Genomic DNA, 14,218 nt, shown 5'->3' with positions numbered 1-14,218 from the left:
GATAGATAGATAGATAGATAGATAGATAGATAGATAGATAGATAGATAGATAGATAGATAGATAGATAGATAGACAGACAGACAGCAGACAGACAGGCAGGCAGACAGACAGGATAGACAGATAGGTAGATAGATACATAGATATGGACAGAGAGATATACACACACATATAGACAAACAGACACAGATAGATTATGTAGATAGACAGACAGGATAGACAAATAGACAGATAGACAGACAGGATAGACAGAGACAGGTAGATAGACAGACAGACAGACAGATAGATAGATAGATAGATAGATAGATAGATAGATAGATAGATAGATAGATAGATAGATAGACAGACAGACAGACAGAGAGAAAGAGAGAGACAGACTGATAGACAAACCTGGGTGAGCGAGAAGGAAGGAGGATGGGAGTAATACTCTACCCACAATGGATCCCTTGTCCCAGGGTAATTGAGACTGTAGATAAGGGACTGTGATGAAAATAGAAATAGGTTATCATGATTCCTGAAATTTTAAATAATTTAATATTCAAGGATTAGGGCAATAACAATCATAACTAGCATTTATATTGCACTTTAAAGTTTACAAATCACTTTACATATATTGTCTATTGCCAGCCTCAAACAAAATAGGAAGGTGGGGAGGAGAGAAATAAGCATTTATTACACACCTGCTGTGTGCCATCACCATGCTAAATGCTAATATTTATAAATATTATCTCATTTGCTATTGTCAAACCCATTTTACAGATGAGGAAACTCTGGCTGACAGGTCAAGTACCTTGCCTAGGGTCAAACAGCTAAGTAAAATGCTTGAGGAAGGATTCAAACCCAAAATCTTCCAGATTTCAACCCTAACACTCTATCTGCTGCCTAGAATAAAAACACATTACAAAACCATATAGAAATTGTACAGATGACTGAAAGCTTCTAGTACAGATAAATAAAAGTATCCAGTGTGGTATAATGGTGAGAGCCCTGGCCTCAAGGCTAAACATCACAACTTCCAGTTCTTTCCCTGTATACCCTTGGCTAAATCATTTCACCTTTATGAGTCTCAATTTTCTCATTTGTAAAATAAGTGTGGGAGGCTAGGTGGCACAGTGAATAGAGCATCAGCCCTGGAGTCAAGAGGACCTGAGTTCAAATCCAGCCTCAGACATTTAACACTTACTAGCTGTGTGACTTTGGGCAAGTCACTTAACCCCAATTGCCCTGCCTTTCTCCCTCCAAAAAGCAAAATAAATAATATTATATAATAAGGATAAAAACTTACACTACTTACCTGAAAAAAAGCTATAGATCATAGAACTATACATGGATTTGGAGCTATAAAGGAACCTCAGACGTCATCTAGTCTAACTCTCTTATTTTATAAATGAGGAAAATAAGTCCTAGCAAAATTAAGTGGTTTATCCAAGGTTACCCTAGCATTAAATGGCAATCAGGATTTGAACCCATGTCTATAAAAGTATGAGCACAATATTACTTTTATTTAGCTGTTATCTACTCCCATCTCAGAGTCAGTCACCTCTTGACCTGTCAGTAACATTTTCCCCTTCATTCATCTCCATAGCGCTCCAACCATTTTTAACCCTACAAGAATTGGAAGTGCCCCTCATCAGCACCGAAGTTTGTGATAGCTACTACCACCAAGGATCAGACATCTCTGCCTCTGAGCCCATCATCCTGTCTGATATGATTTGTGCTGGCTTCCCTGAAGGCGAGAAGGATTCCTGCCAGGTAAGATGGCTGTCTGGGACCCCTTCCAGGTAACCTCTCCCACCCCCAATATTCCAGGTGTACCTCTCTCTCTGGTGTCCTGCTTGGGAATCAGTCATCCACATTTTCTGCTCTACTGCAACTAACTAGTTTAACACAGCACCCCTCCCGTGGCCACTCAGTGCCTGTACTCCCTCCCTAGGTGCCCCAGGACAGCCCTGAAAAGTCCCATGGTTTTCGCTGAACTCTTTCCTCCCCAGATTTTTCCATGGTCCAGATCAACCATTCCCTTCCCCTCTCCAGGGTGACTCTGGAGGACCACTGGTATGCAGTGCTGATGGAGTCTGGTTCCAAGCTGGCGTTGTAAGCTGGGGAGATGGCTGTGCCCGACCCAATAGACCAGGAGTCTACACCAATGTCAATTTCTACAAAAGCTGGATCCTAGAACTAGTTCCAGAAGCTGAGATCTTTGATGCTGCTGAATCCACCAGGCTGTTCCTCCCTCTTCTGCTGCTACCAGCTCTAACTTTATTGGGGAAGCCCTCCCTTGTCTTGGAGATATACTAAAAGTATGGTCAGTCTTCCAACTATCACCCCACCTACCCCCAGCTTTATATCTCAACCCTCTCTCCCAAGGGTCACCATCATACACTTTCCCATCCACACAAGTTGAGAAAATAAACCTGAAAACCAGGCTTTTTTAATGTGGAAAAAGACCTAATTGGGGTGAGGATAGATTGTTGGGTTCACAGGGATAATGTGGAAGCCTTAAAGGCTTTGTGATCTCATACTTCATTGATAGAAATAGCAACCAGAAAATGAGAGGTGATCATCCCACCATCTTTTACAACACTTTGAAAACTGTGTCCAATTCTGAGCACTACAATGAGAAGGAGCCCTGATAAGCTGAAGGGGGTACAGAGGGTGGTGACTAAGAAGCTGAGTAAACAGAACTAATTGGAAACTAGCCTAGTCAAGTTTGGGGTGGGCTTGGGAGACATGATCCCTGTTATCAAATACATCCAGAGGGTTGGCATTTGGAAGATGAATTAGATTTGCTCTGCTTGGCCCCTTGGGAAGAAGTGGGGTCAAACAGTGGAAGATACAAGGAGGCAGATCTTGACTAAGAACAGCAAAGAGAAAGGGATGTTCACTACAGGATGTTCAGAGCTGTCCGATGACAGAATGAGCTGCCTTACAAGGAATGAGCTGCCTAAAGCTTCGAGTATGCGTACAGACCAGACTTTCACTGTGTCTGACAAAAGTCTGACCATCTATTAAGCACTTTCTCCTTCTCTACTCAACTAAATTTTGCCTTGATGCACTGCATACAGCTGTCTTGGTAATCTTTATACCCCTTTTCTTGATGTATATAGGACTATATCTGGGGACGGAGCCAGGATGGAGGAGTAAAGACAGACTCACTTGAGATTTCCCCCAAACCCCTTCAAAGACCTGTAAAAAATTACTCTAAATAAATTCTAGAGCAGCAGAACCCACAAAAAGACAGAGTGAAACAAGTTTGCAGCCCAAGACAACCTGGAAAGTCTACAGGAAAGGCCTGTTGCACTAGGCAGGGAGAAGAACACAGTCCAGCACAAGCCACATGTAATGGGAATGGGAATTTGAAGATCTTCCCTGGCCCTGAATAGACCTGGGGGGAGTTTGAAGACCTCCCCTGCTTTGAAAGTAAACTCTGCCTCCTAATAGACTGAATGTAATCACATGGAGCCTGTGATGGAGGGAATTTGCTGAAGGGTGCAGCAGAGCCCACAGAAAGCTGGTCAGAGCTAGAAAGAAGGTAGGAAAGAGAGGTGCTCAGGCAAGGAGATAGAGAGGTCTGTGAGTAAATATTGATCTTGTATTGGTTTGTGGGAAAGTTAAAGGATGCTGTGGCTCTCAGTATTGTTATGACTTCTTAATATCTTTGGTACTATGATGGAATCAGCTTACTGGTTTGGGGATTCAGTTGTCTGGTAGCTAAATAAATGCTTCAGTTCTATCCTCTATCTGGAGAGTTTGGTATATTTTGTGATGGAACATCATGCAATACTTATAGTTATGATCTTTATTGTAATTGTGGGCACTGTAAATATTGCAGTGGTGCTACACTACACCAGCACAGACTGGGCCCAGTGAACCCAGAGCAGGCCTCAGGGGACTGAATCAAACTCAGCTGTGATAATTTCTAGACTTCTCAACCCACAAACACCAAAGACAACTTAGAAGGTCAGTAGGAAAACTCTGTCAGACCTCAGTAAGAGAGAAGCACAATCCACCCCAGCCCCAACACAGCCCCAGCCCCAGCCCCAGCAAACAAGAGCAGGCCTTGGGAATGACTGAATCAGCAACAGTGGTGGCACTAGCTGCTTCCAGAGCTCTCAACCCACAGATGGCAAAGGGATGAAACAACTGGTCAGAAAGAGATTATAGGGGTCTCTTTGCTGGCACTGAGGCAGGACTCTACTGCTTTGCCCATACTTGGATTTGGGTCCCAGTTCTGTGTGGCAGTCCTGGGGTGAGGAGGACCACTGACTAGCAGAGCTTGTGGCAGCAGTGGATAGGGAACCCTCTTCACAGTTTCAGGGCAGAAAAGAGAAGCTTGTCTGCTTCCACAGACCAGAGCATAGGCCAAGAGAAGAGTAAACACCTCTCCTTAGATCATAACACCTAGGAAGAACTAAAAACTTACAGGTCCCTAGAAGTATCTCTGAAAACAGCTGCACAAAATCCCCAAAACTTGGAACAGTACACCTTCCACACTGGAAGCAGAGCCCTACCCTAACAAAGAATTAAAAAGTTAAATAATTGACTGGGAAAATGAACAACAATGGGAAAATCTTCAGACTATAGAAACTTACTTTGGTAACAAGGAAGATCAAAACATACACTCAGAAGAAGACAACAAAATCAAAGATCCTACATCTAAAGCCTCCGAGAAAAATATGATTTGGTCTCAGGTCATGGAAGAGCTCAAAAAGGATCTTGAAAATCAAGTAAGAATAGAGGAAAATTTTGGAAGAAAAATGAGAGTGATGCAAGACAATCATGAAAAACAAGTCAATAGCTTGCTAAAGGAGTCCCAAAAAAATACTGAAGAAAATAACACCTTAAAAAATAGACTAGAACAAATGGCAAAAGGGGACCAAAAAGTCCAAGAGGAGAAGAATGTCTTAGAAAGCAGATTTGGTCAAATGGAAAAAGCGATCTGAAAGCTCATTGAAGTAAATAATTCCTTAAAAATTAGAATGGAGCAAATGGAGCTAATGACTCTATGAGAAATCAAGAAATTACAAAGCAAAACCAAAAGAATAAAAAAAATAGAAGACAATGTGAAATATCTCATTGTAAAAATCACTGGCCTGGAAAATACATCCAGGAGAGATAATTTAAAAATTATTGGACTGCCTGAAAATCATGATCAAAAAAAGAGCCTAGACATCATCTTTCAAGAAATTATCAAGAAACACTGCTCTGATATTCTAGAACCAGAGAGTAAAACAGAAATTGAAAGAATCCACGAATCACCTTCAGAAAGAGATCCCAAAAGGAAAACTTCCAAGAATATTATAACCAAATTCCAGAGTTCCCAGGTCAAGGAGAAAATATTGCAAGCACCAGAAAGAAATAACTAAAGTATTGTGGAAACACAATCAGTATAAGACAAGATTTAGCAGCTTCTACATTAAGGAACTGGAGAACTTGGAATATGATATTCCAGAGGTCAAAGGAGCAGCAAAACTGTGTGTAATCAATGAGGGGGTAAAATTAACACTCAATAACATAAAGGAATTTAATTCATTCTGAGAAAAAAACAGAGCTAAAGTAAAAAAAAGTGACTTTCAAATACAAGACTTAAGAGAAACATGAAAAAACATACAGGAAAAAAGAAATCATAAGGGACTTAATAAAGTTGAACTGTTTACATTCCTACATGGAAAAATGATATTTGTAACTCATGAGACCTTTCTCATTATTAGGGTAGTTGGAGGAAATATATATAGACAGAGGGCACAGAGTAAGTTGAATATGAAGTGATGATATCTAAAAAATAAAATTAAGGGGGGGGGCAGCTAGGTGGCTCAGTGAATAGAGCACCAGTCAGGAGGACCTGAGTTCAAATTCGGACTCAGACACTTAACAACAAAAACTAGCCATGTGACCTTGGGCAAGTCACTTAACCCCAATTGCCCTCCAAAAAGCAAAAAAAAAAAAAAATTTTTAATTAAATTAAATTAAGGGGTGAGAGTGGAATGTACTGGGAGAAAGAGAAAGGGAGAGGTAGAATGGGGTAAATTATTTTACATATAAGAGGCAAGAAAAAGCTTTTACAATGGAGGGGAAGAGGAAGGAGGTGAGAGTGAATGAGTGAACCTTACTCTCGTTGGATTTGGCTTAAGGAGGGAATAACATGCACACTCAATTGGGTATGAAAATCTATTTTACCTTACAGGAAAGTACGGGAGAAGGCAATAAGAGAAGGCAGGATGATAGAAGGGAAGGCAAATGGAAGGAGGGGATAATCAGAAGCAAACCCTTTTGTGGAGGGACAAGGTCAAAGGAGATAACAGAACAAACAGGGAGTGGGATAGGATGGAGAGAAATATAGTTGGTCTTTTACAACATGACTATTATGGAAGTGTTTTGCATGACTATACATGTATAACTTGATAACAATAATATTGAATTGCTTGTCTACTCAATGAGGATTGGTGGAGAGGGAAGAAGGGGAGAATTTGGAACTTCAAGTTTTAAAAACAAATGTTAAAAATTGTTTTTACATGCAGTTGGGAAATAAGATATACAGACAATGGGGTATAGAAATCTATCTTACCCCACAGGAAAATAGAAGAAGGGCATAAAATAAGGATGGGGAACAGAAGGGAGGGCAGATTGAGGGAAGGGGTAATTAGAATGCATGGAGTCTTAGGGTGGGGAAAGGGAAGAGTTGGGGAGAAAATTTGGAACTCAAAATCTTGTAAAAGTAAGTAAAAATAAATTAATTAATTAAAGTTTAAAAAAAAGATTATATCTGTAGTTTAGGACTTTTCAAGCTGCAATGCTTCCCTAGTAAATGAATTGGCCAGACTCCCTAAAACTGTAAACAGGGAAGGCTGTAACTCTTTAAAAACAAAGGCCCTATTATCTTTTCAAAGAATATGCCTCAAGGTCATTCTTCTTGGCGAAGATTGAAGTCATTTAGGTATAAAGATACATTAAGATACTCAGCTTATTTCCTACTGTTTTTTTTCCCTTTCCACTATGCTTACCTAAGCAATTTCTTGCCATGATATTTTGCTTTACTGCTGAGATCTTTCCTTGTTTCCACAAAATTAAGATAGTGCTCCTCTAGACCTGAACAAAATTGTTTCCATTTGTTTCCTTTTAATTTTACAACACTCTTGTTCCTGGGGTTATCTATCGGTAACAAACTTCTGCATCCCAAAAGTATTCTGGTCCATCATTCATCATCCCACCCAGCAGACCTTTCCAGTATAAAGCAGGAATGCCGCTGAGACATATTTGGTGCCAAGGTCACCATCTGTAGCACCTTTGGTGTTTTAACCTTCCTAATGTAGGGCATAAAGGAGCAAAACAGAAGATCCCCGAGATTAAAATTGGAAGTGGATTTTATTACCGTGGGACTCCTGGGGTAACATACCCAAATCAGACAATCGATTGGCATGAACAGTATGCCGGTTTTTAAAGAGATTACAATAGTCAGGTTACGTAAGCTGAAACTACAATCAGTGATTGGTCAGTGTATATTTGAATTTTCCCAAGTTTTCCTAGGGAACCCAGAATGGGAGGAGATGGGAAACACCTGGTAGGGGGCAGAGAAGAATGGAGCAGGGATTTTACCCTAGGCTGAAACCCCCACCCATGGATCAATTAGGAGAGGGAAGGTTAAAGTTATGCTAAAATGCCTGCTTACAGATCAATGGAAGGGAAGGGGATGGAAGGGTAAAGGTATGCTAAAATTCTTACAGATCAATTAAGGGAATGGAAGGTGGGGTTGTGCTCAACACTAACACACACAGTCTGATCTGTACCCTCTGGCCTTTGTCTATCTGGGCCTTGCCCAGAAAGGTGATAGAGACTCACTTTAAAGCCTACTCTTTTTTTTTTTTTTTTGCCTTTTGAAGGGCAATTGGAGTTAAGTAACTTACCCAAGGTTACATGGCTAGTTTTTTTTGTGTGTGGGTGTTAAATCCAGAACCAAACTTAGGGCCTCCTGACTCCGGAGCTGGCACTTTACTCACTGCACCACCTAGTCACCCCTAAAGCCTACTCTTAAAAAAGAAATTCCTGTCCCATTTCCAGTCCTTATGAGACCTTTCCTGTCAATAAATCCTTCTGTTGTAAGCAAGTGCTGTGCCTGTGGCCTGTTTCTTTACCCTCTGGTTGTGACCATTTAGCACAAAATTACTCAGAGAATAACTGCTATGAAATATAGAGGGGAAAAATATAAAGAGAAGAATCTGATTAATTTCCCCTTTATTTCCTAATGCACTCAAAGATAACGCTAATTCATTTAGTAAAAAAAAAAAAAATGAGTGGGGCAGCTAGGTGGCACAGTGAATTAGAGCACCAGCCCTGGAGTCAGGAGGACCTGAGTTCAAATTCAACCTCAGACACTTAACACAAAAACTAACCATGTGACCTTGGGCAAGTCACTTAAACCCAATTGTCCTCCAAAAAGCAAAAAAAAAAAAATGGGGCACTAAATTATTAGGGGTATTCAAAAAAGTCTTTCTGATTCATTGTGTTGACAAGAAAAAAGTGAGACCCTGATAGGCAAGGACAGCTTTACATCCCTTCCCAGCTGGAAGCAGTTCAAGATGAGACCATTGCCCCTGCCCCAAATGAATTTGGGCCCCATCTGTTTAAGGGGGGAATGATGGGGTACCTGGGGTCTAGGTCAAACCAACTTGTAAAACCAGTCCGTGAAGTTGTAACTGCAACTTGTCCTTTCCCACCCTTGAGCTCTGCCCCTTCTCCCTATCCCACACTCCACCTAGACCCCAGGTACCCCATCATTTCCATGAAGTTCCTTGAGAATAAACTAGGTTCTCTGACTCCAAATCCTCTTCCTTGGTTCTAGACTATTCCCAGAGTCTGAGAAGCTGCGAATGTCAAGGTAGGGTAGGGTCTTGAGAATTGTAATGGCAAGCAAACAAGTAGTTAGGCCTTGTTTCAGTTGAGCCTTTCCCATGATTATATCAAGTCTTTGTTAAGAAACAGAACTTGTGAAACCCACAGTAAGAGGAAATTGCTGATGCAATGGGAAGGGGTGGAACAGGGAGAAGCTAATGACCATATATAAGGAGAAACCCAAGCTGGGAAAGAGCATAATTGAGAAGGGGAACTTTGTGGTGGCCAGGCACTCTGTTCTGTTCATGTTGATTTTTGTTTGTGATACTTTGTACAGAAGCCCTGGAACCTTACTGGAAGCCCTGAAAGAGGATTTTCTTGTTGTCTGTTTACAGAAGTCCTGGAGGAGGGTTTCAGAGGTCCTGTAACTATACTGACAATTTGTGTTGAGTTCTCAGACCTTGTTTGTGGGTTTGTGTTGAGTTCTCATATCTTCTTTGTGGGTCTGTGTTGATTGCACAGGCAGAAAGTGAATTGATGATGGTGCCGGCAATGTGCATTAATGTTATTTTGGCTTTGTTAAACTTTGTCTTCCCAGAAATAGAAACTACAAATGACTTAAGGTGGACTGGACACTGTAAGCTTCAATATGGAATGGTCAGGCAAAAGCTGGAACCATGGAAGAGGAACCATGGAATCTAAGAGCCAGACTCAGTCAAGATGAAAAGACCTCTCCTTGGGTACTTAGTACTGACTGAGAAGATCGTGATTTACTGTGGCCTAGGGGTGAGAGAACTTTGTACTCCAGAGATTAAGACAATGTGACCTAGGGGTGGAGAACTTCTTTGCATCCCTTAAGGAGGCTTGCTCCTTAAAGATGACTGACTTAAGGACTTACTGAATGGTTGTACTTTGTGTCCCTTAAGGAGTTAAGGACTTACTGAATTTCTTTTGCCTAAAACTATGTGGCCACTTTAGTGATATGTTGTTAAGTTATAATATTGTGAATGCTGTACTTTGGTTTCTGTGAATGTTTTGTCTTAGTTTATTACTGAATAAATAGAGAGTTCATTATACTATGTGATCAGAACCTTAAAGCTATTCACAGCAGCAGTCCTCTGGAGAGCTGCTCATGCTTGACTTTACAAGAATTCAAGTCAAAGTCTATCTAAGTATTCTGCCTAAAATGGTGTGCAAGTGAACACATGTAAATACTAAGAAAGAGCAGAGCAGGAATACATATTTGCTAAGTCTAAGACATAGTCCCATGCTAAAAGAGCTAACCCTAACCTTTTCATCAGGTCATTTGATAAAAACTTTTGTACTAATTCCATGGACTAGATATAGATTAGATTAATAGTACAACGTAATGAATATGGATCCTTATTAATTACTGAACCCAAAGAATAATCATTAATAGTGTGATGTCAAGTCAGATGGCCATTTGTAGCAGAGTGTCTCAAGGGCCTCCTTGGTCTTGTATTGCTCAGTATTTTTATCTTACCAGATTTGCACATGGTGTAAAGCTGGAAAAGACAGCTAGCAAAGACAAAAATTTAAAAAGACATCAATAGGCTAGCCCAGGGAGTGGAATGATAGACCAAACCTAACAAAAATGATATTAAAATAGGGATAAATGTAAAGTTCTACACTTGAGTTAAAAAAATAAACTTACAAATACAAATGGGGAGAGTGTAGCTAGATAGCAATTCATATGAAAATAATCCTGGGGATCAGGTGGATCCCCAAAATCAGAAGTTACAGTCATGCTATCAGATAAAACAAAATCAAACATTTAAAGCCTAAAAAGGCACAAACAAGGAATCCATATCATGTTAAAAGGAACCATAGACAACAAACCAACATAGATATTAAATTTATGTGTTCTCAAATTCTGTAGCATCCAAGTCCATAAAGGAAACACTAACTGAACTACAACAAGACAGATGATAACACAACAATGGCAGGAGATTTCAATGTCTCTCTCTCTCTCATTTTTAGGTGTCTAACAGAAAGGAAAACAGAAGGGAAAATACAGACCTGAATATATTGCTGGAGAGACTTGAGCTAAAAAAAATTTTTTTCATCTATTTAATGGGCCTACTAAGAATATACATATTTCTTAGCACCACATACAATTTTTATAAAAATTGACTATTATACTAGGACACAGAGATATCACAAAAAAATGTAAAAAGGCAGAAATAGTAAGTGTATCCTTTACAGATCATAACACCATAAAAATAGTAACCAGCTCAGAGACCACAAACAAAAGACATATCCAAATGGAGCCTTAACAATGAAATCCTAGTAATAATAAATGGGTCAATAAATAAATCATAGAAGCAATTAATAATTATGTAAAAAAATGATGATGAAACAACATATTAAAATTTCTGGCATGCATCTAAAACAATTCTCAGGGGAAAATCATATTCCTAATAAACATATATTAACAAAATAGAAAAAGAGAGCTTCATGAATTGAATATGGATTTTTTTTAATTAGGAAGTCGGCAAAAAAACAAATCTAAAATTAGCATAAAAAAGAAAATATTTAAAATCAGAGGAGAAATAGATAAACTGAAAAACAGAAAGATTGTAGAAATGATAAGTAAAACCAAAAACTAGATCTTTGGAAAAAAATAAACTAAATTGGTAAACCTTTAGCTAATCTGATTAAAAAGAAGAAAATCAAATCAACAAAATAGCAAATAAAAATAATCTGAGGGTTTCAGTGGATTGCTAGCTTATGTACATCAATTCAATTCAAATTTTATTAAGCAACAGCAGTGGGCTAGTTACCAGAGATATCAAGACAAAACCAAAACAGTTTCTAAGTAGCGTATATCCTAATAAAGTAAAACAAGACATACATATAAATATATACATGATAATGTGAGGAAAAGATAAAAAACATTAACTGGGTTGGGAGTGGGAGAAGGGGAATGGATTAGGAGAGAGTGCCTCAACTGAGCCTTGAAAAGATTCTAAGAGGTAGAGAGGTGAAGAGGGAGTTCATTATGGATATGGGAATCAGCTTGTGCAAAAGAATGGAAATGGAAAATGTCACATAGACTGAATTAAGGGAGTCACAGAGGCCATAACAAGGAAGGTGATAATTATCCTGTCCCCTGCCCTGGTTAGACCACACATAAAATGTTGTGTTGAGAGGCAGGACATATCCTGAAAGGGAAGGGAATAAGCATTTGTATGGCTTCTGCTATGTGGGAGGCACTGTGCCAAACATTTTACAAATATAATCTCCTTTGATCTTCATAACAACCCTGCAAGGTAGATGCTATTACTATCTCCACACTGCAGTTGAGGAAAGGATGAGTGACTTGCCCAGAGTCACACAGTTAATAAGTGTTCAGGGCAGGATTGGAACTCAGGTCTTCCTGACTCGAGGCCCGCACTCTATGCTCTATGGCACCACCTAGCCGCCCAGAAGAGCAAAGACAAAATGGTGCGAACAATGCACTGTTTGAAGATCAGTCAAAGTAGCTGAGGAGGTTTAGACTGGAAGAAAGAAGACTCAGCTAGGGACATGACAACCGTCTTAGAGTATCTAAGGGGCTGTCATATGGAAAAAGGGATAAGACTTGTTCCCAACAGGGCAAAATGTGAAGTCAGGGCCGGTTCCATTTTTGTCTTTGTACCTCCAGTGCTTGTAACAGTCATCTTTCCAATAATAAGCATTTAATGCATGTTGAGTTCAGTTGACCTGAACTAGGAGAAAGCAGATGGGAGCTGCAAAGAGGAAAAACAACAATAAAGCTTTGAAAATGGTGTTCTCTCTTCCCTCCTCCATATCCCTAGCCTGGAGTGAGAGCAGAGCTTGAAAAGATCGTCCCATGGGACTGGGTTGAGAATCATGTCTGAGAAGTCGGGCCCTGATATCTCTGGTTCTTGGAGATCTTGCCCCCTGTAATGGGTGGGTCTGACTCAGGGCCTATTCACTACTTTAGGTTTGGAACTGGACATAAATAAAAGACTCATGGATCTCTCAAGAGGCAGCCAGAAGGTTTACTTAGCCATAGCATGAAAAGGCTGTTATAAGGATACAACAGCATTTAGCATGAGTAGACACATAACTCCCCTCAGCTCCATACAGAAAAAAGTCTAGTCAGTGGGAAAGAAAGGGGTGATCTGGAAGCCTTGGAACATCCACCAAGTTGTAAGGTCCTGACTCCACAGATAACCAGAAAGCAATATCAATAGGGCAACAGACCACTGGGGAATTGCCATTAAGGGAGGCCAACTAGTCAAACCGATGTTGAAAACCTGATACAACAGACTCACAGGTCATTTAAATAAACGGAGTCATTTCACATTGTGTTTTAGGAAATTAAATTTATTCAAAACACAAATTTATTCATTTATCCCATAATTACATAGTGAATTATTGGCCAGCAGGGATTCTCCTTTACCAAGCCAAGAATCCCAACTCAAAATGCAAGTCTAGTAGTTCATATGCCTTTCCAAAGCTCTTCTAGAGAATTTCAAGCAGTTATCTCTAGCTACTTACAATCTTACATTTTAGTTGCAACTCAAGAACAGAGTGTTTATTTAACAGAAAGGGGGAAAAAATCAAGACTGCATTAGTCCTGTGAAACAGTATCAGTAACAGCCTCAAGGACTCTAGGAAGAGATAAGAGTGTTACAGCTCACAGAGATCCAAATAATTGCAAAATTATTAGAACAGGAAGTTTTCATATCCATAGTTATTACCAACCATGGGGAGGGGAGTTTGGGGAGTTGGGAGACAGGGTTCATCATCTGAGTCTCCCCCCCACCCTCCAGTTTAATTAATGAGATTCCAGAATATAAAGGGACAGGTAGCAGATGCAATGAAGCATTAAAGTGTTGTCCCTTTCAGACTTGGAGTGGTAGCATTTGCATTTCCTAAAGGATGTGAGACCTTGAGAGAGTCATTTTCTGAGTCTCCTGGCTGCATATTATAAAGGGTGCAAAACTGGGAGTGACCACAAAGGAAGGATAAAGAAGTATTTAGACCATTTGTTGCTCTTTCAGGAGATAGCTATGAAGTTCAGATCTCCCTCATTTGGGGGGAAGGGGGATTGGGGGGAGGGCCCAGGAGAGTTGGAAGTGTTGGAAAATTTCCCCAATCATCAACCATCATGGCTATGTAGCAATATAGCTCCAGCTGTCTTTATTCTCATGACAACAAGGAGCCCTCTGGGGAGGAAAGGTTGTACTCTGAGGATCACATCCTCTTTTCTTAGCTTCTGTCACCAGTCTGTCTCTTTTTCTCTGTCTCTGTCTCTCCTGTCTCTCTGTCTCTCTCTCTCACACACACACATCTCTCTCTCTCTCTCTCTCTCACACACACACACACACACACACACACACACACACACACACACACACA

General features: G+C 40.1%; 2 protein-coding genes across 2 annotated transcripts in view; both read left to right on the top strand.

Moving 5' to 3' along the window:
* LOC138144185 (serine protease 33-like) overlaps positions 1-2,296 on the top strand; it is a 17,800-nt gene extending 15,504 nt beyond the window's left edge. The window contains exons 4-5 of the mRNA XM_069065499.1: positions 1,584-1,750; positions 2,033-2,296. Of these exons, the coding sequence (XP_068921600.1) occupies positions 1,584-1,750; positions 2,033-2,296 (431 nt within the window). The remainder of the gene's footprint in view (positions 1-1,583; positions 1,751-2,032) is intronic.
* The window catches only part of LOC138176672 (elongin-B), a 497,250-nt gene that overhangs the window by 381,331 nt on the left and 101,701 nt on the right, over positions 1-14,218 (top strand). The gene's annotated exons all lie outside the window — the stretch shown is intronic.

The sequence above is a fragment of the Petaurus breviceps genome, unplaced genomic scaffold (genome assembly GCF_028583685.1).
Source record: "Petaurus breviceps papuanus isolate PSGF00001 unplaced genomic scaffold, PetGlider_PUasm1.0 138, whole genome shotgun sequence".
Lineage (NCBI taxonomy): Eukaryota > Metazoa > Chordata > Mammalia > Diprotodontia > Petauridae > Petaurus > Petaurus breviceps.
The sequence above is the reverse complement of the archived record's forward strand: the minus strand, read 5'-3'. Positions and strand labels throughout refer to the sequence as shown.